Source organism: Microplitis mediator, chromosome 5, assembly GCF_029852145.1.
Source record: "Microplitis mediator isolate UGA2020A chromosome 5, iyMicMedi2.1, whole genome shotgun sequence".
Taxonomy (NCBI): domain Eukaryota; kingdom Metazoa; phylum Arthropoda; class Insecta; order Hymenoptera; family Braconidae; genus Microplitis; species Microplitis mediator.
Window position 1 is genome coordinate 7,129,189 of NC_079973.1, and position 25,866 is coordinate 7,155,054.

The 25,866-nt window shown below is 29.2% G+C and overlaps 2 protein-coding genes, 1 long non-coding RNA gene and 2 other non-coding genes across 5 annotated transcripts; 2 read left to right on the forward strand and 3 right to left on the reverse strand.

Annotated features, from left to right (window-relative positions):
- Positions 1-3,444: 3,444 nt before the first annotated feature.
- On the forward strand, positions 3,445-8,767 carry LOC130667880 (zinc finger CCCH domain-containing protein 13-like). Its single transcript, XM_057469781.1, has 3 exons — positions 3,445-3,914; positions 3,986-4,058; positions 5,062-8,767. The coding sequence occupies exons 1-3, from the start codon at positions 3,700-3,702 to the stop codon at positions 8,722-8,724; spliced, it is 3,951 nt and encodes a 1,316-aa protein (XP_057325764.1). The 5' UTR covers positions 3,445-3,699; the 3' UTR covers positions 8,725-8,767.
- A 561-nt stretch (positions 8,768-9,328) lies between these two features.
- Positions 9,329-13,316, reverse strand: LOC130668414 (pleiotropic regulator 1-like). The gene is made up of 8 exons (XM_057470705.1): positions 13,097-13,316; positions 12,908-13,029; positions 12,667-12,791; positions 11,343-11,605; positions 10,807-11,270; positions 10,544-10,723; positions 9,545-9,698; positions 9,329-9,442 (listed from the first exon to the last, which is right to left on the reverse strand). Exons 1-8 carry the CDS (start codon positions 13,097-13,099, stop codon positions 9,383-9,385), a joined length of 1,371 nt encoding a protein of 456 aa, XP_057326688.1. The 5' UTR covers positions 13,100-13,316; the 3' UTR covers positions 9,329-9,382.
- Positions 13,317-16,649: 3,333 nt separating this feature from the next.
- On the reverse strand, positions 16,650-19,403 carry LOC130668202 (uncharacterized). The gene is made up of 4 exons (XR_008989967.1): positions 18,018-19,403; positions 17,190-17,256; positions 16,925-17,093; positions 16,650-16,841 (listed from the first exon to the last, which is right to left on the reverse strand). It is a non-coding gene; the product is annotated as an uncharacterized LOC130668202 (long non-coding RNA).
- Positions 19,404-21,216: 1,813 nt separating this feature from the next.
- LOC130669208 (small nucleolar RNA U3) lies at positions 21,217-21,430 on the forward strand. Its single transcript, XR_008990141.1, has one exon. It is a non-coding gene; the product is annotated as a small nucleolar RNA U3 (small nucleolar RNA).
- Positions 21,431-23,843: 2,413 nt separating this feature from the next.
- LOC130669209 (small nucleolar RNA U3) lies at positions 23,844-24,057 on the reverse strand. Its single transcript, XR_008990142.1, has one exon. It is a non-coding gene; the product is annotated as a small nucleolar RNA U3 (small nucleolar RNA).
- Between the last annotated feature and the right edge of the window lie 1,809 nt (positions 24,058-25,866).

The following is a 25,866-nucleotide window of genomic DNA, read 5'->3' on the forward strand; positions in this document are numbered from 1 at the left end:
GTCATCCATTTAAAAAATGAAATTTCGGTTTTTATAATTTTTTAGATTTAATTTAGAGTTTGATTCAGCTACAAAATGAGAAGAAAATAATTATTTAAAATGAGACTAGTTGGACGACAATTAGGATGTCTGTGTATGAGCAAAATATCTCTTGAAAAATTTAAGGAAGCAGTCTAATTATTTTTCAATAGCTTTAGATTTTTGGAATAGAAGCCTTCTTGTTCAGTTATTATCCTTCTCGTTCATTTATTATCAGTTAAAACCTGAACCAACTCGAATGGGACAAAGGATCAATAAGTACATACGTATTGCAATTTCGTAAATGAGTATTAGTAGGCTGCAATTAAGGTAATCCCTGAGACAAGTCGATTTTACTTAAAGAAATAAGTCAACTGTTAATTTTGTCCTAATGACTAATGTCATTATAATGTAAGCGGATGAGAAATAATTTTGCAAATTACGCTGTAATACTTTTTTTTTTTTCCTTATTGGCTATCGTTCCATTAGGACTAGGCGCCAGCTGTAATATTTCACAAATTGCTTTGGAAATTCCCCATTCCTGATGTCTATTACTGATAAATTTGTATGCATATTTTTCAGGATATAGGAGATCTTTTAATAAAATTATAGGCGTTTTTTCACTACTAACAAAAATATATGAAAAAATTGACTTTCGGAGCTGATACAATCGACATGGCTAGAATCACAGCAAAATCGTTTTATAGACTTTTAAAAAGCAATAAAAACTCTATAAATAAAAACTGATTTCGAAACGATAGCTTAAAATCTGGCTAAGTTATAGCAATTTAAAAAAAAAGTTATTCGATTTACATGATTTTTAAATGGGAAAAATTTTTAATGAACGGGAAGCCTTGATTAAAAATACTCATTGAAAAGTATTGAAAAAGATGAGAATTGGGTACTTTTGAATAGATCCTATTCCTCAAGGTTTTCATCTGGACATAAAATTAATACTTTTCAATTATATTGAATCTAAAAATAATATAAGAATTTCTAAACTTCCAAAGAATTGAAAAAGATTCGAATAAATTGATATTTTTAATCTTTCTGAATCCTCGCCAATAACAAAAAAGTTTCGAGTTTAGAGTTACGAGTGGCATTGAAAAAAATTCGAATCAATTGACAGTTTTTAATCTTTCTAAATCTTCCTCAATACCAAAATAGTTACATATTACGGATCGAGTGTAGGATTGAAAAGAATTGAAAGAAATTGAGAATTTTCAATTTTTCTGAATCTTTTTCAATACTAAAATAGTTCCATATTTCGAGTTATGATTTGAATTGAAATAAATTAAAATGAATTCAGATTTTCGAATCTTTCTGAATCTTTTTCAATAGCAAAATAGTTTGGGATTGGAAGGTATTGAATTGATGAAAGATTGAATTCTTTTCAATACTTTTGAATGAGTATTTTTAATGAGGGAGTACTTAAAATTAATATTAAGGGCTCAAAGTCTGAGGGATTTTTTTTTTTCGATGTGTACAACGATTTTTAGGTGTATCAGCAAAAAAAAAAATTGTCGATTTCTTAAATCACCCTAATATAAGCAACAAGGGGGGGGGGGGGGGCAAAACGGGATACTCCCAAAATTTATAAAAGAAAATTTTTTTTAACTTCCTGCTAAGAAAATCGATGATTTTCAAAAAATTCGGGAAGTTATTGTTTTCACCCCAATTTTCGAAAATCAAGTTTTCATCAGATGTCGATGTTTCGAGGTCTTAGGAAGCTATTATGACTATTTTCAGAATGATGTCCGAGTGTCTGTATGTATGTATGTATGTATGGGTGTGTGGATGTGAACGCTCTATAACTTTTTAACTAATGAACCGATTTGTATAACTAAGGTAGCAATCGAAAAAGCTTGTTGGCCATCAACTTTCCTGAAAATTTCAGATTATTTGATCAAGTAGACCCGAAAATATTTGCGAATTATGAAAAAAAAATTTTTTTTTTAGTTTTCTTTTTATTTGTCAGAAACGGCTTGAACAATTGACTTCAAAATCTAATCGGCTCTAGAACTTAATAAAACGTGTCGATCGCCGCCTCAACCATCTCAATCGGTTAATTTGTTTGAGAGATATCGTTGGAGAAAGAAATGGTAAAAATCGGTTTTTCGCTAATGTCTTTGAAACAACTCAACCAAACAATTTCAAAATCTAATCAGCTCTAGAACTCGGTCAAAATCGGTTAATTATAGTTCAAAAGATATCGGCGCTGAAAAGTTAAAAAAATTACATAAAATGTTATTTTTTTCCGGATTAATCAATGTATAATGTACTAAAGTGTGGTTGAAATCATAACAATTCTACCACTTTATAGTCTCTTTCGATCATTATATATACAATGTCATCTAACTTGATCTTCAGTTTAAATCATATTATCAGCAAAAAATTGAAAAAACAGTTTTTAATATTTTTCTTGGATATTTCATATATTATCGCTCTGACCTAAGTCAAAACTCATTCAAATCTCGATTTTGATCACTGCCATTGATTTCTGCCTCAATACATTTATTTCATTGAACATAATCGCAAATCTAAAGTTAAAAAACCGCTTCATCATTAATGATTTTTTATCCTAAATTTTCAAACTTTAGCATAAAACGTAACTTGTAAGAGCTTGAAAAGCTCATAGAAAACAATTGCATGTAATAGCATTTTAGAGCTCGTAAATATATTCACAGTAATGTTTTCGAGCTCGGGGAGCTCGAAAACAGCGGGAAAATTTGGGACTAGCCCACAGGGCCAACCGACGCCCAGTTTTTTTTCAATAGCTTCAGATTTTAGTAGAATAGAGATCTTCTGTCACTGCTGTAGTCCTTTTTGTTCATTTATTATCAATTAAAAACTGAATATTGATGATATTTACTGACGTTGAATCTGCCATTTTTTTCTCCACAAATATATGTAGACATCAAAATTTATATTACTATTATTATTATGCGATATGTTTATCACCGAAATATGCTGATATTATAAATCCACTTTACCAACGGATAATTTTTTTTTTTTACCTTTAAACGAAAGTACGCCACCAGAGCGCGCGTCGATTTAAGTGACAAATCAATTTGCCAACTGTCATTGAATAAAATATAAATTAACAAAAAACAAAACCACGAATTTCTAGATGTTTACTAATAAATTTCTTAATTACAAAAGAAAATTAATAATTTATTTTACTATAACATGAGCGCACGTGGCTTGCACTTTTGAATTTTCCAAATTTTTTTACTCACAGGGAATTTTCATCCTTCCCAAATTTCCCAGCAAACTTTAATATTCTAGTAACTTTACTTCGAGCATTTTTTTTAGTACTTGTAATATGTTGTGATGTAGACAGCAACTATTTTATTCTTTTTGGTAGACAGTGTATATTTTTATATGAAACATCAGTACATTTATTAAATCTCAATTTTTTTTTTTTTTTTTTTTTAGTTTAAAAAATTTATTATTTTTGTTTCAAAAAATTTATCAGAAATAACCGTGTGAATAATTTGAATTGAAAAAAGAAAAAAATCTATCAATATAGTGGTAACGGTATATATACAATATATATCTACGTATATATATATACATAATATAAATAACGAAAACGAACGAAAAAAAAACTTTGTATTTTTGCATACTGCAGTTATGTGCTTCCATTTTCGAAAATTAATTGTTTTATGGTGAGATAATATGTCAAAATCAAATATAAGAAAAATAACAGTCGACCCAACGAAATGTAATACTGATTCGCGTAGACCAAGTGTATTTGAAAGGTTAGGAACTAAACCAATAACAACTACAACTAATCCAACAAATACGACAATTAATACTCCACCAAGTATTACATCCGATTATTGTCGTAATTGGGCATCGAATGGCAATTGTTCCTATGGAAAAACTTGCAAGTATGTATTTTTATTATTAAACAATTGAATTACTTATTATCTACAATTAAATATCTATATTATTTTTACAGATATGCTAATACTCATACGTTGATTAGTCCTTCTAAAAGAGCAAAAAAGGATATTCCCAATGCTAATGTAGTGGTAAATATTTTTAAATTATTTTTCAAGTGATAAATTTTTCAATTCGGGGATTCTATGGTTTCCGTGGCACCGCCAAATGACCTCTGATTCTGACTGCTCTCTGTAGAGAAAATAAGTTCATGATGGTGCAGGAAAGGCGTCTGTGTGTTGAAGTCTCTTTCGCGGCTAAACTTTTTAACAACATGATAGACTGCCCTCAGCTCCTATCTATGTTTTGGAGTACCCTCGCAAATTTGAATCACGGTGGAAACACGGTGGGTTTGTTCCATTTTACCACTGTGATTACTCGGTGGTGAAATGGAACAAACCCACCATGTAACCACGGTCGATCCACGGTGTTTCCACCGTGATTCAAATCTGTGAGGGTACCTATGTTTAACCGCAGGAACCCGGTTCCTTTGTATATACCTTAAGCTACTACTAACCTGGCACAGTTCGCACCAATATTTCGGATCTCTGCTTCTGTTAACCGTTTTTGTGAGCGGGAACGATCGCTTGATATAATGGACGGTCCTACGGGCTTATTAAATTCATCACTTGGCAAAATAATTACTTTACTGCGCTAAATCTATTCTTATGTTCATGTTTAAGGAAAAATTTACTTTTTTTGTTTTGTTATTATTTTTTTTACTATGTAATATTGCAATACTAAGAGTAATCCTGTAATTGGCTACGGCTGTTGGGTTTATTGCTAAATAAATAAATAAATATCTCGCTTAGTTTCTGAGAAAAATTCGAATTTCTCAACAAAGTGAAAAATTTCACAGGTTTTAATATCTATAATTTTTTTTTTATTTTTTTTTCGGAAAAATCATTGAAGGACAAAAATTTTGAAAAAAAAAAACGTTTAAATTAGTCCATTTTCAAAGAAGTTTTAGCTGTTTGAAGAAAAGTTTTATTTAGTAGATTCTACAAGAATTCGCGGTCATTTTGCGGCCCCACGGAAACCGTAGACCCCTTTAATTCTCTAAGAAATAATAAATAATTTTTAAATTATCAACAGGCTAAGGAAGATCCTTTTAAAAGAATCACATCAAAAGTTGTGAAGAAAACATCACATAGTCCAGATTTAAATATCGAAGAGTGGAATCAAACGGATTTGGAGTACGAAGACGAGAAAGTACTTGAGCGTAGACGTCAATTACTACAACGTGAATTGGAGTTACAAATGAAGAAAGATAAAGAGGTTCATGGCAAGGATAAAGTAAAACACAAAAAACGAGTTATGAGTTCATCGTCGAGTTCACGTAGCTCTAGTTCATCGAGTAGTAGCAGCAGTTCATCAAGTGACGACTCATCATCAAGTTCAACATCTGATTCGCGTAATAAAAAATTGAAAAAAACTAAAACTAAACGTCATCACAGCGTTTCTTCGGATTATGAAGACGATAAAGATCGTGGTAAAAAAAAATTAAAATTAAAACGTCTCAATAGCAGTAAGAGTGATAAATTACCGGTTAAAAAGAAACGTAAAGTTGAGAGTCCTGCTAAAAAAGAGGTATTGAAGACAACTAAAAAAGCAACAACTGCCGCAAATGTTGGACGTAAACATAACTCGGTTTCAAGAACGCGGTCTCCTGTTTCTGTGGCAACTCATACGTCCGCTAAATCTAAGGAGAGAAATCGCAGTGAATCACCTAAAGGTAAACCTAGTAAAGATGAACGTCATTATCGTAAAGGCCGTGATTCTGAAGACAGCAGTAGCGCTGCTAAAGAGACTCCTAAAAACGTTAAGAATGTTGATAAAATTACGAAAGAACAGTCGGAAAAAAATAAAAATCGGGAAGAAAAAAAAGTTGATGATAAATTGAGACCTAAAGTCAGAGCTAAAGAAAAAGAACATATTTCACGAACGCCACCAATAGAACGTCCTAAACAACCTAAGGAAATACCAACTAAAGCACGACGCAGTCGTACACCAGATAAACCACCACGATCTAAACGTGATGTAACTCCGCCACGTCATGTTGAAAAGTCACCTGCTGTTATGACATCTTCGTCTTCTTCATCGTCGACAAACAAGTCACGTGAATTGGAAAAAAAAGATCGTGACAATGCTCACAAACGTGAACGCAGTAAAGACCGTGATGATGTACGTAAGAGTGAAATAAAGTCACGTTTGTCGTCAAGTCAAGATGAAAGTGGACAGAAAAAAAGTTTACTCGGATCACGGGATATTGACGACAAAAATCATAGCAATGACAGTAGAAATCGTCCTAAAAGTCGTGAACGTCGTGGTGATAAAGATATTACTCGCAGTGGAGGTGGCGATGATTCTCGTCATCCACGTGCTCAGCAGATACGTTCAGATCAACGTGACAAAGATCGTGATGATGTTGATCGCGGTAATATTGCTCGTGAACGTCAACGTGAACGTGATAAAGACAGTACGCAAAAACGTGAACGTGAATTAACTGTTGCGTCGTCTGTTGCTATGAACAGTAGCAGTAATATTGATAAAAATTCACGTTATATTCGTGACAAAGAACGTATGAAAGATAATGGTATGAAGGATGATAAAAATAATTCACGAGATCGTCGTGGTGAACGTGGTAATTCTGATATTAAATTATCAGACCGTGATAATAAAACATCGTCATCGTCTCAACGATTTGATAGTAATAAATATGAGCGTACAATAGATAAAGAGAGTGTACATAAAAATGTTGATCGAGAGAGACTTGATCGTTTTCAACGAGAACGTTCGTTGGAGAAACCGATTGATAAAAATGTATCTGTGTCACGTGAACATTTACCTGAACGTGATGCTATTTATGAACGTGGTGGTGGTAATAGACACAGACGTTTACAAGGCGGTGCTAGATATGAAAGAGGACACTCGACAATGGAACATGATAGGAAAGAAATTTCATCGTCTGTTAAAATTGAACGGCGGGATAGTCCGCGTAGAAGTATGGAAGTGGATAGAAATTTTGATCGCGGGTATTCAAGAGTGTCTTCGGATCACTGGGATCAGCAAGATGAACCACCGGGACGTATCGATTACCATCCGCACGAAGAGGAACGTAGAAAACCCATGGAGACACGTAAATTTAATAGTCCGTTTAGTGAACGGAGGGGTCGTGGTCGTGGGGGAGGAGGTGGTGGTGGCGGTGGTGGTGATGATGATAGACCTTCTTCTAGGTATCCTGTTCAAAATGAAAGACCTTTCGATGAACATCATCATCCAATGTACAGTGGCGATAAGCTACGATCTGGTCCGGTAAGAGATGAAAGCAGTAACGATAACTGGGATATGCATCATGAGGCTGCTGATCACGGTAGCAGGGATCGTGTTTATCCGCCAGCTGATTGGGAAGACAGAGAATGGCGACCGCGTAATCATCACTGGGATCGAGAGAGTCTTCCTCGTTCAGAGGCACACGATGAAGAATGGCCTCAACGTTACGACAGTCCTATGGCGGATTGGAAAATAAATGAAACGAGAAAACCTTGGGAAAACCAATCGATTCATGTAAGAGGTCCGTACAGAAATGAACGTCACAAAGATATGGAAATTGGTGAAAATATTTATGGTAAACGACGTGGACCTTATAATACACCTGAAATACGTGGTGCTGGTGGAGTTGGTGCTGCTGGTGGTGATGACTGTGGTAGTCATGGATCTAAACAAAGTTCTCTTCATGGTAGTATGAAAGAAGAGCCAATAAATAAAAAATTAATGGAATTGGCTGAAGGTAGACCACGAAGAAGTCGTGAAAAATCAACAGATAGTTTACAAAAAAAATCACTTTCCAAAGAAAAAGTATTAGAACCTAAAGTATTGGAACAACCAGTTGTGGTTGAAATAAAACGTGTGTGTTTAGAAGAGTCATTGACTCGTCATACGGAAAGTGACTTGAGTGATATCAGTGATGATCCTGATGATATTCTCAACATGGAAGATGAAGAATCTGAAGATAAAAAATCTGTTGAAGTAGAAAAAGACATTGGTAATAATAAATCTTCAACAGTTATCAGTAGTGATGAAATTATTCAAGCGTCTAAAGCATCGCCTGAAAGAGTTGCCGAAGAGTCTACTGCTGCTTTAGTTGCTACTGCTACTACTGCTACGACAGGTGTTACTGCAGTTACTACTCCTGGTGCTGCTGCTACTGCTACTAGTGCATTGAATAAGGAAAAAGATAAAGACGAACAACATGAGGCTGCGGCAATCGATGAAGACAACATGGAGGCAATGGACTTTGAAGAAATTTCGGACGGTGAACTAGAGGAAGATATTAAAACAAGCGGTAAAGGTCTAGGTGATGCACTAGGTGTTGATTGGGAAAGTTTAGTCAAAGAAACCCAACCAAGGAGACCTATATCAAATCAAGATTCAGCACAATGTCGTTGGCAATGTAAAGCTATATTCCAACGAATCGGTATTTCAGTTAAATATGCCGGTGATGAATTTATAAATAAAATTAAAAATAAATATGATGATGATGATAATAGTAAATTGCTGCTTGATAATGTCGCGATGATACATACGGCACTTTTTAGAGAAAAAATAACAAATGATTCGGTTTGTAGTTTGATTATTGCTGATGATAGTCTTTATAGATTTAATAATCGTGATAAATATGACGATGAAGATCCGGAAGTTTTAAAACCTTTCACTAGTTTATTTGAAGAAGCTAAATTGTTATTACAACACGCGTAAATAAACTTGTCTTTTTTTTTTTTTTTGCTTTTTTTTTTTTTTATAAATGAACAATTATGATATTAGGAACTGAATAATATTTTATATAAAGTACAAAATGAATATAAAAAATTATAAATTAAAATTTTGACTTTTTAATAACTGATGTATACTCTTTAATTGTTATTATAAAATATATATATAAATAATAATTAATAAAAATTTTTTCTATGTAAATCTTTCATGTTAAATGAAGTTATCCTAAATATCTGTTGTAAACTTTTAGAAATTGTAATTAGTATCTTATATTGTAATTGTAAAATAAATATTATTTACATGAGTATAGTTATTTGACATTTTAATATTTTATTTTAAAAAATTTATTACTTTTAAATTGTATAAATATTATTACATTTTTTTAGTTAAGAAAAAAAATTATTTATTTTTTGTGGTTTTAAATTTTACAAAACTTTTTAAACTTCTATTGTTTTGTGAATTTATAAGACAAGTTTTTTAAAAATAAATTGGAAAATTTGAATGTAAAAAATTATTTAAATACTTTTTTTTTTCGTTTACATTCTGGCATCATATATATTTTTTTTATAAATATAAATGATTTAACTTAATATATGAAGTAGTATTATTTATTGTAATTTTGTAAAATTAAATTTTTCAGTTTTTAAAACTTTCTTCTTCTTATTATTTCCGGTTTCCAGTTGACAGGATGGCTTTCTTCAGTCTATAAAATAAATATAACAAAAAATTTTTAAATAAATGAATATTTTTCAAATTTTAACTCTCATGAGCTCAATAAAAAAAAAGTTTGTTCATTTATACTTACAGCATCATCACACTCTTTAAATAATTTAATTGTTTTATCTGCTCCGGTTGTTATTAATCTAGACCCTGACATGTCGAAAGTCGCACTAAATATACCAGCTTCACTATCCATAGATCCAGGTTGAACAGGTGGACACAAACGTTGAAAATTGTAGCTGGTAAATAAAAAAAAAATTAATTATAAAAAAAAGCCATAAAGTAAAAAATTTAATCATATCCCTATTAAAAAAATCCATGATAAAATCTAGCCTAGATTTCTATGTGAGTTCCCACATGGCGTTTTCAGGTAGATTTCCGTGTGGTTTCCTATAGGAATCGACATTATACCAAATCCATATGGGAATTTAGCATGGATTTTTATGTTGATTTCCCATGGAAATCTTGTACGGATTAGGAATTAGGAAAATTAATAAAAAGTGTCACATTATTGATACAAATACCATAAAAAGCGTATGTGTTTTCATAAACTTTCCTCAAGTACAATACCTTCGTATTCCTAGTTCAGTGTTTCATTAAAATTATTGTAATTTCTATGAAGATGTAACATTTTTTGAGTTAATTAATAAATCAATAACTTATTACTGATATAAAGAGCAGCAATTAAACAATTTTTTGTTAAAAAGTATCCTGCCAATATAATATTGATCTGTTCTTTTATTCATATATGCGTATCAATAGACGACAGACACAGGAATCGATACTCCAGGTTCTATAAAAATTATTTGTATAGAATCCCAGGTTCCTATATAAATTTCCGACAAAGAAATCCATGTATCCAAGTTCCTATATAAGAACCCAGGCACCCATAATTTTCTATGTGGATTTCTAATATGGGAATCCAGATACCCATGGTTTCCTACATGGATTCTTATATAAATCGATACACTTCTATATTAATTCTTATATATTCTAACATAAATCCATATTTTTTATATGGATTCCTGTGGGTTTCCACTGTTTATTAATTAAAAAAAAAAAAAATGATAAATTTATTAGTTACCCAGTTCTAAAGTCCCATAAGTGCATTGATCCATTATCAGCACCTGATACTAATACACCGTCCGCATTAACTGCTAAACAATTAATAAGTGCATTATGTCCCGGTAAACTTTGTATAAATTTACCCTCTGGACATTTCCAGGTTCTAATATTATCTGGAGCTCCGGACGCAAACATATAACTGCAAAAAATAAAATAAGAATAAGAAAAAAAGTTTTTCTGACATTTTTAAAATTTTTTATCAAGTAATAAATAAATACTTACGATGTTGGATGCAAACAAAGTGCACGAACACTTTTTTTGTGATGAGTTAACGTGGCTTGAGATTTTCCAGAAGCTAAATCCCACAATCTTATTGTGGCGTCATGACTTCCGGTAATAATCTGAGGCTCAGCACTTTGACAGAGGACAGCACCTACTGTATTGGTGTGTCCAACTAAAGTATGGATATTAGCTTTTGTCCTCATGTCCCAAACTCTTGCAGTAGAGTCTCGACCGGCTGTTGTCAGAACATCAATAGTCGGATGAAGTGCCATACAGTAAACTGCTGATAAATGTCCATGATAGTGTCTGATAACTTTGTTATACTCCAAGTCCCAGCACTTTACTTGCTTGTCTTCACCGCATGAAAATAAGTAAGGATGCCGGTTGGAAAATGCTAGACCTCTTACTGTACTGACGTGTCCAGTCAATGAAATTTTCAAGTGTCCACTTGCCAGGTCCCAAATCTATGAAGCAAAGAATTTCTTTATTATTAATACTAGTTATTTTTAAAACAAATAAATAATTTTGACACCTACTTTTATGATTCGGTCACCCGCGCCGGTGGCAAATAATTCGTTTCCTGGTTCAATAGCGCAACATCTCACCCATCCAAGATGACCACTGATGACTCGGTATAGTTTCCATGGTGCATGCCATTTAGGTTTTAATACCAGAGGTGATTTCTTAACAGGCATCGCTACTGTTCTTGAATAATTTGGTGTAGGTACCACTGATGTAACTCCTGGTATACTGACTGGTACCAAAGCCGTATCATTTTGAGTTTCGATGGATGCATCAACTAATCAAATAAAAAAAAAAAAATTAAACTTTTGAATAACCCCAGCAGATTTTTTAAATCTTTTAAAATGAGTTTAATTTAAATTTTAAATTAAATAAAATTGAAATTGAGTTTATTTCGGGATTTTAGACGAATTTAAACTTAAGTCAAAAGTTTTTCACGTGCAAAAATAAATTTTAAATTAAACTATTGCCAGATTACAAAAGAGAAAAAAAAATAAAAACATTTTTAAACTTTTAAATTAAGCTTTCGAATGAAAGTTAATACGGGATTTTAAATTAAAAAGCATGATAGGAAAAATACCAGACATTAGACAATTGTTTGGTTTTTATAAACAAATTGCTATTAATAGAAACAATACTTTAACAATTTGTGCACAAAGGTCTTTATTTAAGGCTTTATTATTAAAAATATCAATACTACGAGAAAATTTAATCTACATGTAGTGCAATGAAATCACCAACAATATCCACGTTGTAACAAATAATAATTTGTTATCGATCACAATAAAAGAAAAGTATCTGGAAAATCCAAATAAAGACTTAAATTTGTATGATTCTGTTTACTCTAGACTTTGATAGCCTGTTAGTATACGAAATATCAAGTTTACAAATTCAACTCCCAGGATTTTCTTTTAAGAAATTTAATGCCCTACAAGAATATTGTGGAGCCGAATTTTTGTCTCACATGGTTCAAAAGTTATAATATTTTTAATCAAAAAAAATTTTTTTGCATGTTTTTTAAATGGGAAATTTCAAATGGCTACCGACACCTTTTAAAATTGAGCTAAAAATTTTGCCCAATGGGAGAATTTTTTTCTCGATATATAGTTCCTTTTTAAAACGTAAATTCAATAGGTTGGTTTTTTTGGCTCACCCTACTGTATATACAAACAAAAGAATTGAAATTATTGAAAAGAATTCAAATTTCATCATTTTTAATTCTTTTCAATCAGTATTTTTAACCAGGGACATTTATATTACGTAATTTAGATTTATTTTAAGTTTTTTCTAATTTATTAAAAAAAAAAACTAGTACTAAAAATTTATTCAAATACTTACCACCTGGCGGGGGTGGTTCCGCATTAATATTTGAAGGAATTGGTTGTGCAAGAGGTTGACTTTTAACTTTGTCAACAATGTGACCGTATGTGTCTCTAGCTTTGATACTTTTCAACTTTTTATACCTGTAATAAAAAAGTAATCAAGTATTTTTATTATTATAATTATAAATATTTAATAATTAATTTAATAAGAATTAATAAGTTTGTAGAAAGAAAAAAAAAAATACATAAATACTCACAATGTGGTATCAGTTGGTGGCATAAGTCCTGTATTTTTAAGAAAGACATCATGTGTTCGTTTCAATGAACGAAATACTAGTGTATGCACTGAATGTCTGTCGACATCATTGATAGTCTGTACCTATTAGAAAAATAATTTTTAAGTTGTTGATAATGAACTTGAATTAGAGAAAATTTTTGTTACTTACCATTGCTAAGAATTTTACAATTTTGACACAAATTTATAAACAAGATAATACTTATTTTTGATTAGTAAATAAGTACACGAACACGGTATAAAATAGTTTGGAGAACTAAATATTTAAAACGTAGCGTGAACGTTAGTATACGTTTGAGAAGAAAAAATTGAATGACTTGTAAACTGTTGCGAGCCACGTGACGGCAATTTATATACAAAGGCTTGATATTTCCCTCGCTAGTTTCGATATTTGCACGCTGTTTTCATGGAAAGTACATGCGAGTGCGCATGTAACTTTTTTTTTTAACCAACTTATGGTAGGTTAGGAGACAGGGCTAATCTTTTTCGACTATCCTGCCACCTGATAGTCAGAAATAAAGATAAAAAAATTAAATTTTTCGTTCAGTACTCAGGCGGCACAAAAAGACGACATTTGGACTTAATGACGCCAATTTTGTGATAATCTATTTAGTTAAGTTGATTACTTGTGCATCGGAGTCATACACGTCCTTGAAAAAAGTAAATATCACATCAGGACTACATGAGGAATAAAGAATTGGAATTTTTTCAAAAGTATATATACGATAAAGTACATTGTTTCAGAGAAACTTGATATTCCGTATTGTCGTCTTTCAATAAAAGGGTTTTTAATACGAAAAGTAGTTTTCTCAGGCAGTTGAAATTTTGTCCTTAATACTACTTAGAACTATAAACTTTATCTAGAGGATTTTTTTGAAGATATTTTCGTTAAATTCGATGTTTTTTTGAAAAGAAAATTTATTTATATTTATTATGATTTTTTTTAGATATTACTAAAAATTATATTAGTTACATATTTTTGTATACTTGAACTTCTAAGGCACGTACCAATAATGAGAGAATTTAATTATAAACGCGTAACCATTTTTTGTCAGGATGCAAAGGGATCTAAAATTTTCTATACTTTCCAAAAACTTTGAGGTGCTACCTTCTCGTTCATTATTTTTTCCCGATACATAATGAACCAAAATATTTATTTCGGCCTAAGATTTCATAAATTATTGAAAATATGCTATTCTTCGAGTAATTTATACTGTTTAAATAAAAATGCGGGTCTTGCTAGTTAACCCTTTGCCACTTTAATCTTCGAAAGTCGAGAATTTTAATAAGGAAATATGAGAATCGAAGAAGTAAATTTTCTAGAAAAACGATGAGAATGACATGACCCTCTTTATCATTAGAGAAAAGGTACAATGAATCATCAACGGTCAAACTTGACAAGTCCACAAAAGGTCTGAAGATATTTTATATTCAAGCGCTGTCTATATTTGAGAATGAAATTTGAATGAAAAGTCACTTTTGCATATTTTGGGACTAGGATAACATAATAAATGAGAAGATCATAAAGTGATTTTAAAAAATTTTTACATAGAATATTATAATGTGAATTTTAATAGAATTCTAGTTCACATACTCTGTTCAATAGGCTGAATATCACTATTTAATATTTCGAATAAGATGTGGTCAATAATTCAAACTATGTTGTACAATGCAGAATATTTTCACAACATCGAGATTTAAGATTAAATTAAACTTATTGATAGAATGTTTTTCAAACGAAAAATAATAATTCAACTGAAAAGAAAATAAAATATAACTGCAAACATGTTGTAACAATATCAAATGGTATTCTTTTCTCAAATTCGAATTAAATTTTTTTGACATGTAAGTGAGATTTACATATTATTTTATCCAAATTCGTACATATGTATTTTGGAAATCATAATTAAAGTCAAAAATTTTGTACAAAATTTTCCGAAGAGAATTTCGTTTGCATTCATATAGAATTATAATTACTCAATATGACTACATAACTATACTTGCATTATGAGTTTCCCAAAAACAAGATTGCCACCTTCCTCTTCAGTATATTTTCCTGATTCTAAAATATACACATTGACTTTTACTTATACCTAATAACTTATTCACTAAATCCCAAGTAGATTTTAAATTCATGAGTTTCTGGAGGGAATGTACATTTTGGTTAATGCATTTTTGAAAACTCGTCATATCATCTCTGAAACATTTTATTTTTTACTTTTAAATTCTATCAAATGTTTGTAATATTTTTACAAAGATTTTTCGAGAAATTATTGAAGATGCCAAATAAAAAAATTCCGTATTTTAAACGAAATCTCGACATCAATTATTCCAATTTTAAGACTATTGCATTACGTTACAATACTAAGTACACCTGAAATATAGTTCCAGAAGAAGACACTGTAGCGCCGAGAGAGCTGTATACCTGCTGTCTCTTCTACAAATGATACAAATTGTATTTCCTATAATTTTTGAAGTAATCTCTTGATCTCTCATAACTTCCTGTTACAAAAAGATGACATTTTGACTTATTGACGCCAGTTTTTTGATAATCATTTCAATTCAATTTATGAGGCTACTTGGGCGTTGAGGTCAAATACCTCCTTAAAAAAAGTAAATATAATATCAGGACCACATTTTGGGCTTTGAGAAGCTTCCTATAAAACTAAAAGGGAGTATTATAAAGATCTGTCAGTGATATTTAGTGACAGAATAATTAAAGTATTAATTTATTCGAAGAAAATAAATACGATCGTCTTTTATCTCGCGTAATTTAAATGTAATTCGTAAAATACACTGTTAAAAATTTCTAGTGGAATTTTACCAAACAATTATAGGAAGTTAAAACTCAGAACTGTATGGTATTTTTGGAGTACCAGTATAGTAATTTTACAATATATTTTGTAGTCTACAAGTTGGATATATTACAACGAATTTTTTGTAATTTTACTAAACTTTTTCCGGTGATCGACTCAGTACATTTACAATATGTGTATTGTAATTACACTGAACTTTTGTGAACTATAAGTATAGTAAAATTACAATATGCGTATTGTAAGTTTACTAAACTAATTACCACTAAAAGTTTTGTAAAATTACAATATGAGTATTCTAATTTTACTAAACTAATTACCTATAAAAGTTTAGTAAAATTACAATATGCGTATTGTAAATTTACTAAACTAATTACCACTAATAGTTTTGTAAAATTACAATATGAGTATTCTAATTTTACTAAACTAATTACCTATAAAAGTTTAGTAAAATTACAATATGCGTATTGTAATTTTACTACACTAATTACGAATAAAAGTTTTGTAAAATTACAACATGAATATTGTAGTTTTACTAAACTAATTACCAATAAAAGTTTTGTGAAATTACAATATGCGTATTGTAATTTTACTACGCGAGTTACCAATAAAAATTTTGTAAAATTACAATTTCTATCTTGTAAAATTGTCAAGATTATGTGTGAAAATTCTTTAGTACAGTTACAATAAATTCAATAGATATTACTAAAATTATATTGAGGGAAAGTTTAGTGAAATTACAATACGCATATAGTAAATAGCTCGAATTCTTTTTAAAAAGTGTATAGTAACATTACTATACGCATATCGAAATTTCCCTAAGCTGAGAACTGAGTAAAGTTTAGCAAAATTAGTAATTAATTGTAATTTATTTATCTAAATTTTTGTCTGAATACATTTGATTTTTTTTTTAAATTTTCGAATTATATTTTATATAAAAGGTTTTAATTTTTATTAATTATTTATATAATAATTTATTTCTTTCATAAATGAAGCTACTTTCGGATAAATGACAGTATAGCTTTTCGTTTTTTTCCATCTCGCTTATTACCCTTCCCTGGTGGAGAAATTTTAAGAAACAATCTGAAAAATAAATAATAAAAATGATGCATCATTTGTATTTTACAATAAAACTTGATAAATTAATGTAATAGTATGAAACTTACTTTTGAATAGCTTCCATTGTCTTTTCTAATTTGTTTGGATAAGCAAATCCAAAGACATAGTACGATAAAAATGTAACTAAAATTCCTTCAAGGAATGAATCTACTCCAATCAGACATTGTTTTTCGAGTACTACATTGTATCGTTTGTTATCATCGTGTAATTCTTTTCCTATTAACAGAAAAAACAGCATACATACATATATAATTATGGCATTGAATTCTCTTGAAATTAGAAACTAATTTTATGATATTTATTATGTAATACCTCGGATAATTAATATCGGATTTGTTACTGGCGTCACTGCAAACAGCTCATTCTCCTCCAATTCTTTCTGAAATCGAAATTTTAAATTTGAATAATTCAACTTATTTACAACTTAAAAACAAAAAAATAGGTAACTTGCACTGACAAAATAATAAAGAAATGTTAAATCTTCTTTCATAAATCTTACAATGAAATCAAAAATCATCTCGCTATAAGTATTTTCGTTATTCGAAATGGCAAAATGTTTTTTAGCTTTTTTATCATATTACGAACGAACAGAGTGTCTGTAGACTCTATATCATTTTTTTGGTGATGTTGGTGATTAGTGACACTAACATACTTGTTGCAAAAAATTTATATAATATAATGAACAAAAAATAAATAAAAACTATCGATAAAATAGTATTAACTGATTGGTACTTTTAATGCCTAAAATAAATAAATTCATTTTATATAAAAATTTTTTTAATCTCCACAAGGAACGTAATATTAGTTTTTAAGCATAAATTGTATCGATATTAAATAATTTCATGTTACCAAATAAAGTAATTTTTAAACAACTAAAAAAGAGATTAATAAAAGGTATAAATTTTTAATAAAGTTAAGTTGAAATATGAAAAATCCGTGTTTAATACTAAATTATTTCTAAATTGAAAAGTATTATAATCTCATAGACAATTTAATTCAGAAAAGCTGATGACTCAAAAATTATTTAAATTTGTATAAAAATAGATAGCAATAATTCACATATTTTTCTTTAGCAGTGACACAAAACGCTTAGCTTTAAAGAAAGAGTTAATATAAGGTTGATGCGTATGGGATGCTTACCTTTTATAAGACCAAATTTATAATGCTTCTTTGTTGGATCTGTATCACTAGTTATTTATTTAATGAGTTTATTATACTTCACTAAAATTGTTTATAAAATGAATTACTAAAAAACTTGCACAATTAAAAATTCACTAATTTCACACTGATTATTTTTATTAATATTTATTGTTTTTTTTTATTGTAATTGTCGCTAACGTGTTCACTTTGTGCCTAAAAGAATACGTATGTTCCCCCCGGAGACGAAGGGCTATGTGTTCTAGTTGTATCGGCTAAGAGTTGTTTGTTTCTTAAATAAAACTAAGACCTTTGTCCTGGGACCTTTGACGTCACAAGTCACATGTTGGTCCCGGCTCGTGTATGAGAGAGGTTTTTATGACCAGAGAAAAAGTAAACTCGATGGTAGATCGAGAAAATTTAAAAAAAAAGAGAAAATTTTCTACAATTCTCAGTTTCCTATTATTATCACAATTTAACATAACTACGAATAATTACATAGAATTCTGAATAATTTTAATCAAATGAATTAAAAAAATTGTAACGACAATTTTTAATTTAATAGTTCTTCCGTCAAAAATGTGGTCTATGTCTTGACTGCTTTGTTTTAACATCGAAGGTTTCAAACCGTTTATTTTTTGGTCCATATATTGGTATATGAAGAAGCAAAAGAATTTGGTTGTTTTTAAACATCTACAAACACACAGTCGTATATTTTAATAACTTAGTCCCGTATATGTTTTTGAATATCTCTTAAATAACATGAAAAATAACGATACTATACATTGCTACAATTAACGCGTATATGTCGTTTCATGTATAAGATTATGATTATACATCTTTTCCGAGTTATTTTTATACATGTATATAGTCTTTATTCTTTGATACCAAATTCACTCATAAACAAATGTTTATCTGTATAGCAAACAAGAAATTTTAAATAATTAAAAATTTTTTAATTTTCTAATAATAAAAGCACGCACACAGTATGTTAAAATGTAATATTAGTAAAAACTGTAGAAATCAAGATTTAATTAATTAATAATTAAATTATGGGTAGCTGTCAATTTATTCTGCCTCAACGAATTTTATGTAGACTGTGTAAAATATCTTTTTCATTTCAATACTGATAATTGATTTGTTATGAAATTGAAGATAAATACTTTACAGTAATTTTATTATGGGTTAATTATTTATTTTAACGTTGCAGTATATCAAGTATTGTAATTGTTATAAATAAACTTTATTATTTGAAAACGTCGCTATAACATGGTAGCGTCAGAAAAATATTTAAACAATAAAAAGAGTTGGAGAAAAAAAAAAGTACAAAAAAAAAATTCTGAGGGCATGTTTGAAGCGTTCCGGTAGATCGTAAAATAAGGCAACGGTCGAAAGACTTACTTCCGATCCTTTTTTTTTTAAATGAGACGTGATAAAAAAAAAAAAGAAAACTTCGAGAAAGTATAAAAATTCATAGAGGATATGAAAATATGTATTTCAGATGCAGAACCTTAAGGTTAAAATGTAACTTGGTAATAAAAACCGAAAATTATAATTTCAACTTACAGATTGTAAGTCTAGCTTATGTCGATAATCTCATTATAATTTGAAATAATGCCAGGACACAAAAGACTAATGCTCAAAAAATTATTAAAAAAATTTTTCATCTTATAATTCATTTTGGCTCATTTTTAATTACTGTACATGTTTTCTGTTCAGTATGAATTTTGCAGTTATTGAGAATATTATTTTGTTTTTAATGTTACTAATAATTGCAGTAAACTAAATAACTAATATTCATAATAAATCCTTTTTTCCACCTCTAGTCTATCGTAAGATCAAAATTCTGATTTATTTAATGCGAAAAATTCAGAAATCAAAACTAAAATATCCATTTAATATTTCCCAATAGAATATGTAAATTTGAATAAATATTAGATTGATAGCTCAATGTTTTGATATATTTTTAAAAACCAATTTGTTATGGTAGTTTTACTTACAATTGCAGCCAGTTAAATCACAAATATTTATGATAAATTTACCGGATTTTACTTGAAATGTCCACTGTAGTGTCTTAAAATTACAATTTGTATTAGATCAATACAAAAAAAACGTAAAATCACAATAACGATTTTTTATTTCTTAATGAAATATGTAAATTTGAATAATTTTTTGCAAAAATTAAAAAATTTTGTTGTAATTTCAAAAACAAATCTTTTATTGTAATTTTACCAATAATAACAGTAAATTAAATCTTAAATATTTATGACAAATTTACCGTATTTGACTTGAAATGTACACTTTAGTGTCTTGAAATTACAATTTGTATTAGATCAATTCAAAAGAAATGTAAATTTACAATATCGATTTTTTATTTCCGAATGAAATTTGTAAATTTGAATAATTTTATTGTAAAAATTAAAAACTTTTATTGTAATTTCAAAAACAAATCTTATGTTGTAGTTTTACCAATAATAACAGTAAAGTAAATCACAAATATTTATGATAAATTTACCATCTCATAGTTGAAATGTACACTATAGTATCGTAAAATTACAATTTGTACGAGATAAATGTAAAGGAAATGGAAAATTACAATATCCATCTCTTATTTCCTTAGAAAATAAGTAAATTTAAATTGGTGTTTGGTAAATATTCAAGAATTTAGTAGTAATTTGAAAATCAAATTTTTGTCCCTAATTTTACTAACAATTATAGTAAATTTAATTACATGAATTTATAATAAATTTACCATATCGATGTTAAAATTTTAACTATAATATTGTAAAATTACTATACGTATCTGATTCATACAAAAATAATGTAAAATAACAATTTTTTTTTGTGATTGTACAATTTGAATATCATTTTTACAGAAAGACATTGTAATTTTACAAATATTGTTTACTGTTTAGTTTTACAATACGCTAATTTGTAAATTTCCATAACATATGTTTGGTAAACATATTGGAAATTTACTATTTTTTTTAACAGTGTAGGTATCAGGAATAAAATATTTATCATGAGGGTATTTCTGATTACCGTTACGGTAGAAACCTCCTCGGCAACAGTCTGTAGAAATAACTGATGGAATTTACACAGTTCCGGGTCGGCCGCTAGGTGGCAAAAGCGGAAAATTTTTTTTCCTAATCCAATACTTGTCGTGTAGATCTTAAAAGCCATCAAAAGAGAGAAAGTAATTAAGATCATACTTCACAGGATCATTTCTGTAGTATATCTTCACATCCTCTCTACTCTATAGTTGAGTCGATACAGCCATGATGATGAGGAATAATCCTCTTCCCTGAGCGTGAGGAAGACTGAGTTTCAGCTCTTAGCCGAAACTCAGTCATCGATGATCGTTCACCCTTCGAACTTCGGTTCGAGGGGCTTGGGAAGTGGATATTCTGAGTGGTTATTCAATTAGAAATTAATTTCCTCAGTCCGACTTGAAAGTCCGACAATTGGTTAAGCCACCAAAATTTTTGTATGCAAAAATTTTAGAGTTAAAAACTAAATTATTAGTTATTCATGTACTTCAGTTAGTTCCAAGTACTTGTAATTTATTTAATTAATTACTTTAGAGCAAAATAAATTAACTAAAGAAATAAAAAATCTTTTTTTTTTTTAGTTATTTTTCATAATTAAAATATTACGAGTAACCCGCAGTCACTACGTGACTATCCAAATATCTACTAGATTTATAAAATACGCAGAAAAAAGATTTTTTGCCGAAAAATATTTTAATTTGCACCATAAAATATTATGAATTAAATACAAAAATTGTCTTGGGGCGAGTAAAGATTTTTTGTGTCAATGAATCCTTTTTTTTTCTATGCAGAATTTTTTGGCTTTGAGAAGCTTCCTAAAACCAAAAAGGGAGTACAAAAATCTGTCATTTTAGAATAAGTGACGCGGTATAAATAATATACTTATGACAGAATAATTAAAGTATTAATTTATTTAAAGAAAATAAATACGATCGTCTTTTTTCTCGCGTAATCTAAATGTAATTCGAATGATATAGATAAATCTATTTATCTCAATACTTGGCAATTAAAAAGAGTTTAAACTATAAAAAGGCACAAATTCAAGTCAATAGCTATTTAATGATACCAATTTCAATAACATTAACTAATTCTATCATATAGATATGGCGGGAACAAAATTTTCCTTATTCTCTTAATAATATAGATTATAATTATAATTGTTTTATTATTATTATAATACCTTATTATTATTTTAATATATTATAAATTTATGGTTTATTAATCATTACAATCATGGTGATTATTATCATTATTATTATTATTATTAAAAAAAATTACTCCAAGTGAGACTCGAACCCGCGTCCGTAGATTTCAAAGACTATTTGCACACTCATTATAATTATCCTTACTATAATAACAATAATAATAATAATTTGCTGTTAGTTATTTAATATATATGAATGCTAATGCATTCATATATTCTTTGATTGGTGTTTTAATATTTTTTTAATCTTCAATGGCATACCAATCCTATTTATTGTAATATTAAATAACTAACAGCAAATAAATATAAGAGGCATTAAACATTGAATGGAGGAAAAATTTCATTTTTTTCCAAATTTGGAAAAAAATGGAATTGGGTATAAAATTTAACATCAATTAAACGGTCTAAAGTAGAATATACTTGCATCAACTTTACTGATGAGCCCAGCAAGTATATTCGGGGCGAAACCGTTTTTGAAATAAAAAGTAATTGTCGTGCTAGCACAGAGAGGCTAGCCAAATATTACAATAAATAGGATTGGTATGCCATTGAAGATTAAAAAAAAAAATAATAATAATAATAATAATTATTATTCTACCTCTGGTTACGTTATAAAAATGTTGTAGAAATAATAATAATAATAAAAATGTGGGTAATGTTTACAATCAAAACAGCATTTTGTAGGTCTGGTTTGGTTGTACTTTTAGTCCGCGTCATCTTATACGATCAAAACAGGCGTTTGGGGAAGCGGCAAATTGAACTACAAAGGATTTGAATACTTTTACCATTAGAACAGAACTCGAATTTCGACTCGGGCGAATATTTTTGTTCCCGCCATATCTATATGATAGAATTAGTTAATGTTATTGAAATTGGTATCATTAAATAGCTATTGACTTGAATTTGTGCCTTTTTATAGTTTAAACTCTTTTTAATTGCCAAGTATTGAGATAAATAGATTTATCTATATCATTCGAATTACATTTAGATTACGCGAGAAAAAAGACGATCGTATTTATTTTCTTTAAATAAATTAATACTTTAATTATTCTGTCATAAGTATATTATTTATACCGCGTCACTTATTCTAAAATGACAGATTTTTGTACTCCCTTTTTGGTTTTAGGAAGCTTCTCAAAGCCAAAAAATTCTGCATAGAAAAAAAAAGGATTCATTGACACAAAAAATCTTTACTCGCCCCAAGACAATTTTTGTATTTAATTCATAATATTTTATGGTGCAAATTAAAATATTTTTCGGCAAAAAATCTTTTTTCTGCGTATTTTATAAATCTAGTAGATATTTGGATAGTCACGTAGTGACTGCGGGTTACTCGTAATATTTTAATTATGAAAAATAACTAAAAAAAAAAAAGATTTTTTATTTCTTTAGTTAATTTATTTTGCTCTAAAGTAATTAATTAAATAAATTACAAGTACTTGGAACTAACTGAAGTACATGAATAACTAATAATTTAGTTTTTAACTCTAAAATTTTTGCATACAAAAATTTTGGTGGCTTAACCAATTGTCGGACTTTCAAGTCGGACTGAGGAAATTAATTTCTAATTGAATAACCACTCAGAATATCCACTTCCCAAGCCCCTCGAACCGAAGTTCGAAGGGTGAACGATCATCGATGACTGAGTTTCGGCTAAGAGCTGAAACTCAGTCTTCCTCACGCTCAGGGAAGAGGATTATTCCTCATCATCATGGCTGTATCGACTCAACTATAGAGTAGAGAGGATGTGAAGATATACTACAGAAATGATCCTGTGAAGTATGATCTTAATTACTTTCTCTCTTTTGATGGCTTTTAAGATCTACACGACAAGTATTGGATTAGGAAAAAAAATTTTCCGCTTTTGCCACCTAGCGGCCGACCCGGAACTGTGTAAATTCCATCAGTTATTTCTACAGACTGTTGCCGAGGAGGTTTCTACCGTACTGCCCTGTTATGACAAAATGACGTATCTCGAGATACGCTGTTTTGTCGTAACAAAGCTAAAAAGGTTTATTTAGTGTCACTTAATAATAGGGTATCATCAAAATTTTACTAATTTAATTAATTATGCCAATAATATTGATCAAATGTGCATATAAAAAAAATGAAAAAAAAACGTATCTTTTTTGCATTGGAAATTTAATTTGTATTTGAGTCAAATTTAATTATTTTATCATGTATTTATAATTTGGTAGTAATTTTGATTTTATAATTATAACAGTGGTGTTGCTTCTAACGTGTTGAAGTGTTTTTAGTTTCTTTATTTTTTTTTATAATAAATAATTATTATTTTTATTGTTATTATTATTAATAGTAATATTATTAAAAAAAAAAAAAAATAAATAAATAATGGGTCTGAAAGGGATTCGAACCCGCGCCCTCAGATCTAAAATAATGTTAACATTGTTATTATTATATTTAATATTATGATTATTCGACGTCTGGTTTCGTTGTTAACTTGTTATATTGGGACAAACTCCTCGAGTTACAACTAAACCAGACGTACGTTCATACAGTACCCAATAACACAAGGTCTGTTCTGATTGTACATTTTTCTGGAATTAAGTCGAGAAAAAATTACAACGAAAACGGAACTTAGATTTTGACTCGGGATGTTGTAATAATATCAAATGGTATTTTTTCCTCAAATTCAAATTAAATTTTTTTGACATGTAAGTGAGATTTACATATTATTTTATCCAAATTCGTACAAATGTATTTTGGAAATCATAATTAAAGTAAAAAATTTTGTTCAAAATTTTCCGAAGAGAATTTCGTTTGCATTCATATAGAATTATAATTACTCAATATGACTACATAACTATACTTGCATAGTGAGTTTCCTAAAAACAAGATTGCCACCTTCCTCTTCAGTATATTTTCCTGATTCTAAAATATACACATTGACTTTTACTTATACCTAATAACTTATTCACTAAATCCCAAGTAGATTTTAAACTCATGAGTTTCTGGAGGGAATGTACATTTTTGTTAATGCATTTTTGAAAACTCGTCTTATCATCTCTCAAACATTTTGTTTTTTACCTTTTAATTCTCTCAAGTGTTTGTAATATTTTATAATACATTTGTCTATAAATTTTTGAAGATCCCGAATAAAAAAGTTATGGATTTTAAATGCAAAGTCGACATCGATTGTTCCTATTTTAAGGCTATTGCGTTACGTTACAATGCTAAGTACACCTGAAATATAGTTCCTGAAGAAGACACTGTAGCGCCGAGAGAGCTGTATACCTGCTGTCTTTTCTACAAACGATACAAATTGTATTTCCAATAATTTTTGAAGTAATCTTCTGATCTCTCATCACTTCCTGTTACAAAAAGATGACATTTTGACTTATTGACGCTAGTTTTTTGATAATCAATTTATGAGGCTACTTGGGCGTTGAGGTCAAATACCTCCTTGAAAAAAGTAAATATAATATCAGGACTACATAAAGAATAAAGAATTTGAGTTTTTTTTAAAAGTATATGTCTACAATCGAGTGCAGCATTTTAGAGACATTTGGTTTTCTCTATTGTAGGCTTTTGATAAAAGGGGTTTTTGATGCGAAAAATAGTTTTCTTGGATGGTTTG

What these genes read in the sequence shown, in the direction of transcription:
- LOC130668414 (XM_057470705.1), bottom strand. An exon ending in GGAACCACCCCCGCCAGGTG is followed by an intron (nt 11,606 to 12,666) that starts GTAAGTATTTGA and finishes TTATTTGATTAG; the next exon opens with TTGATGCATCCATCGAAACT. An exon ending in CTTTGTTTGCATCCAACATC is followed by an intron (nt 10,724 to 10,806) that starts GTAAGTATTTAT and finishes TATTTTTTGCAG; the next exon opens with TTATATGTTTGCGTCCGGAG.
- LOC130667880 (XM_057469781.1), top strand. Translation starts at nt 3,700, where the DNA reads ATGTCAAAATCAAATATAAGAAAAATAACAGTCGACCCAACGAAATGT. An exon ending in TCCTATGGAAAAACTTGCAA is followed by an intron (nt 3,915 to 3,985) that starts GTATGTATTTTT and finishes TTATTTTTACAG; the next exon opens with ATATGCTAATACTCATACGT. An exon ending in TTCCCAATGCTAATGTAGTG is followed by an intron (nt 4,059 to 5,061) that starts GTAAATATTTTT and finishes AATTATCAACAG; the next exon opens with GCTAAGGAAGATCCTTTTAA.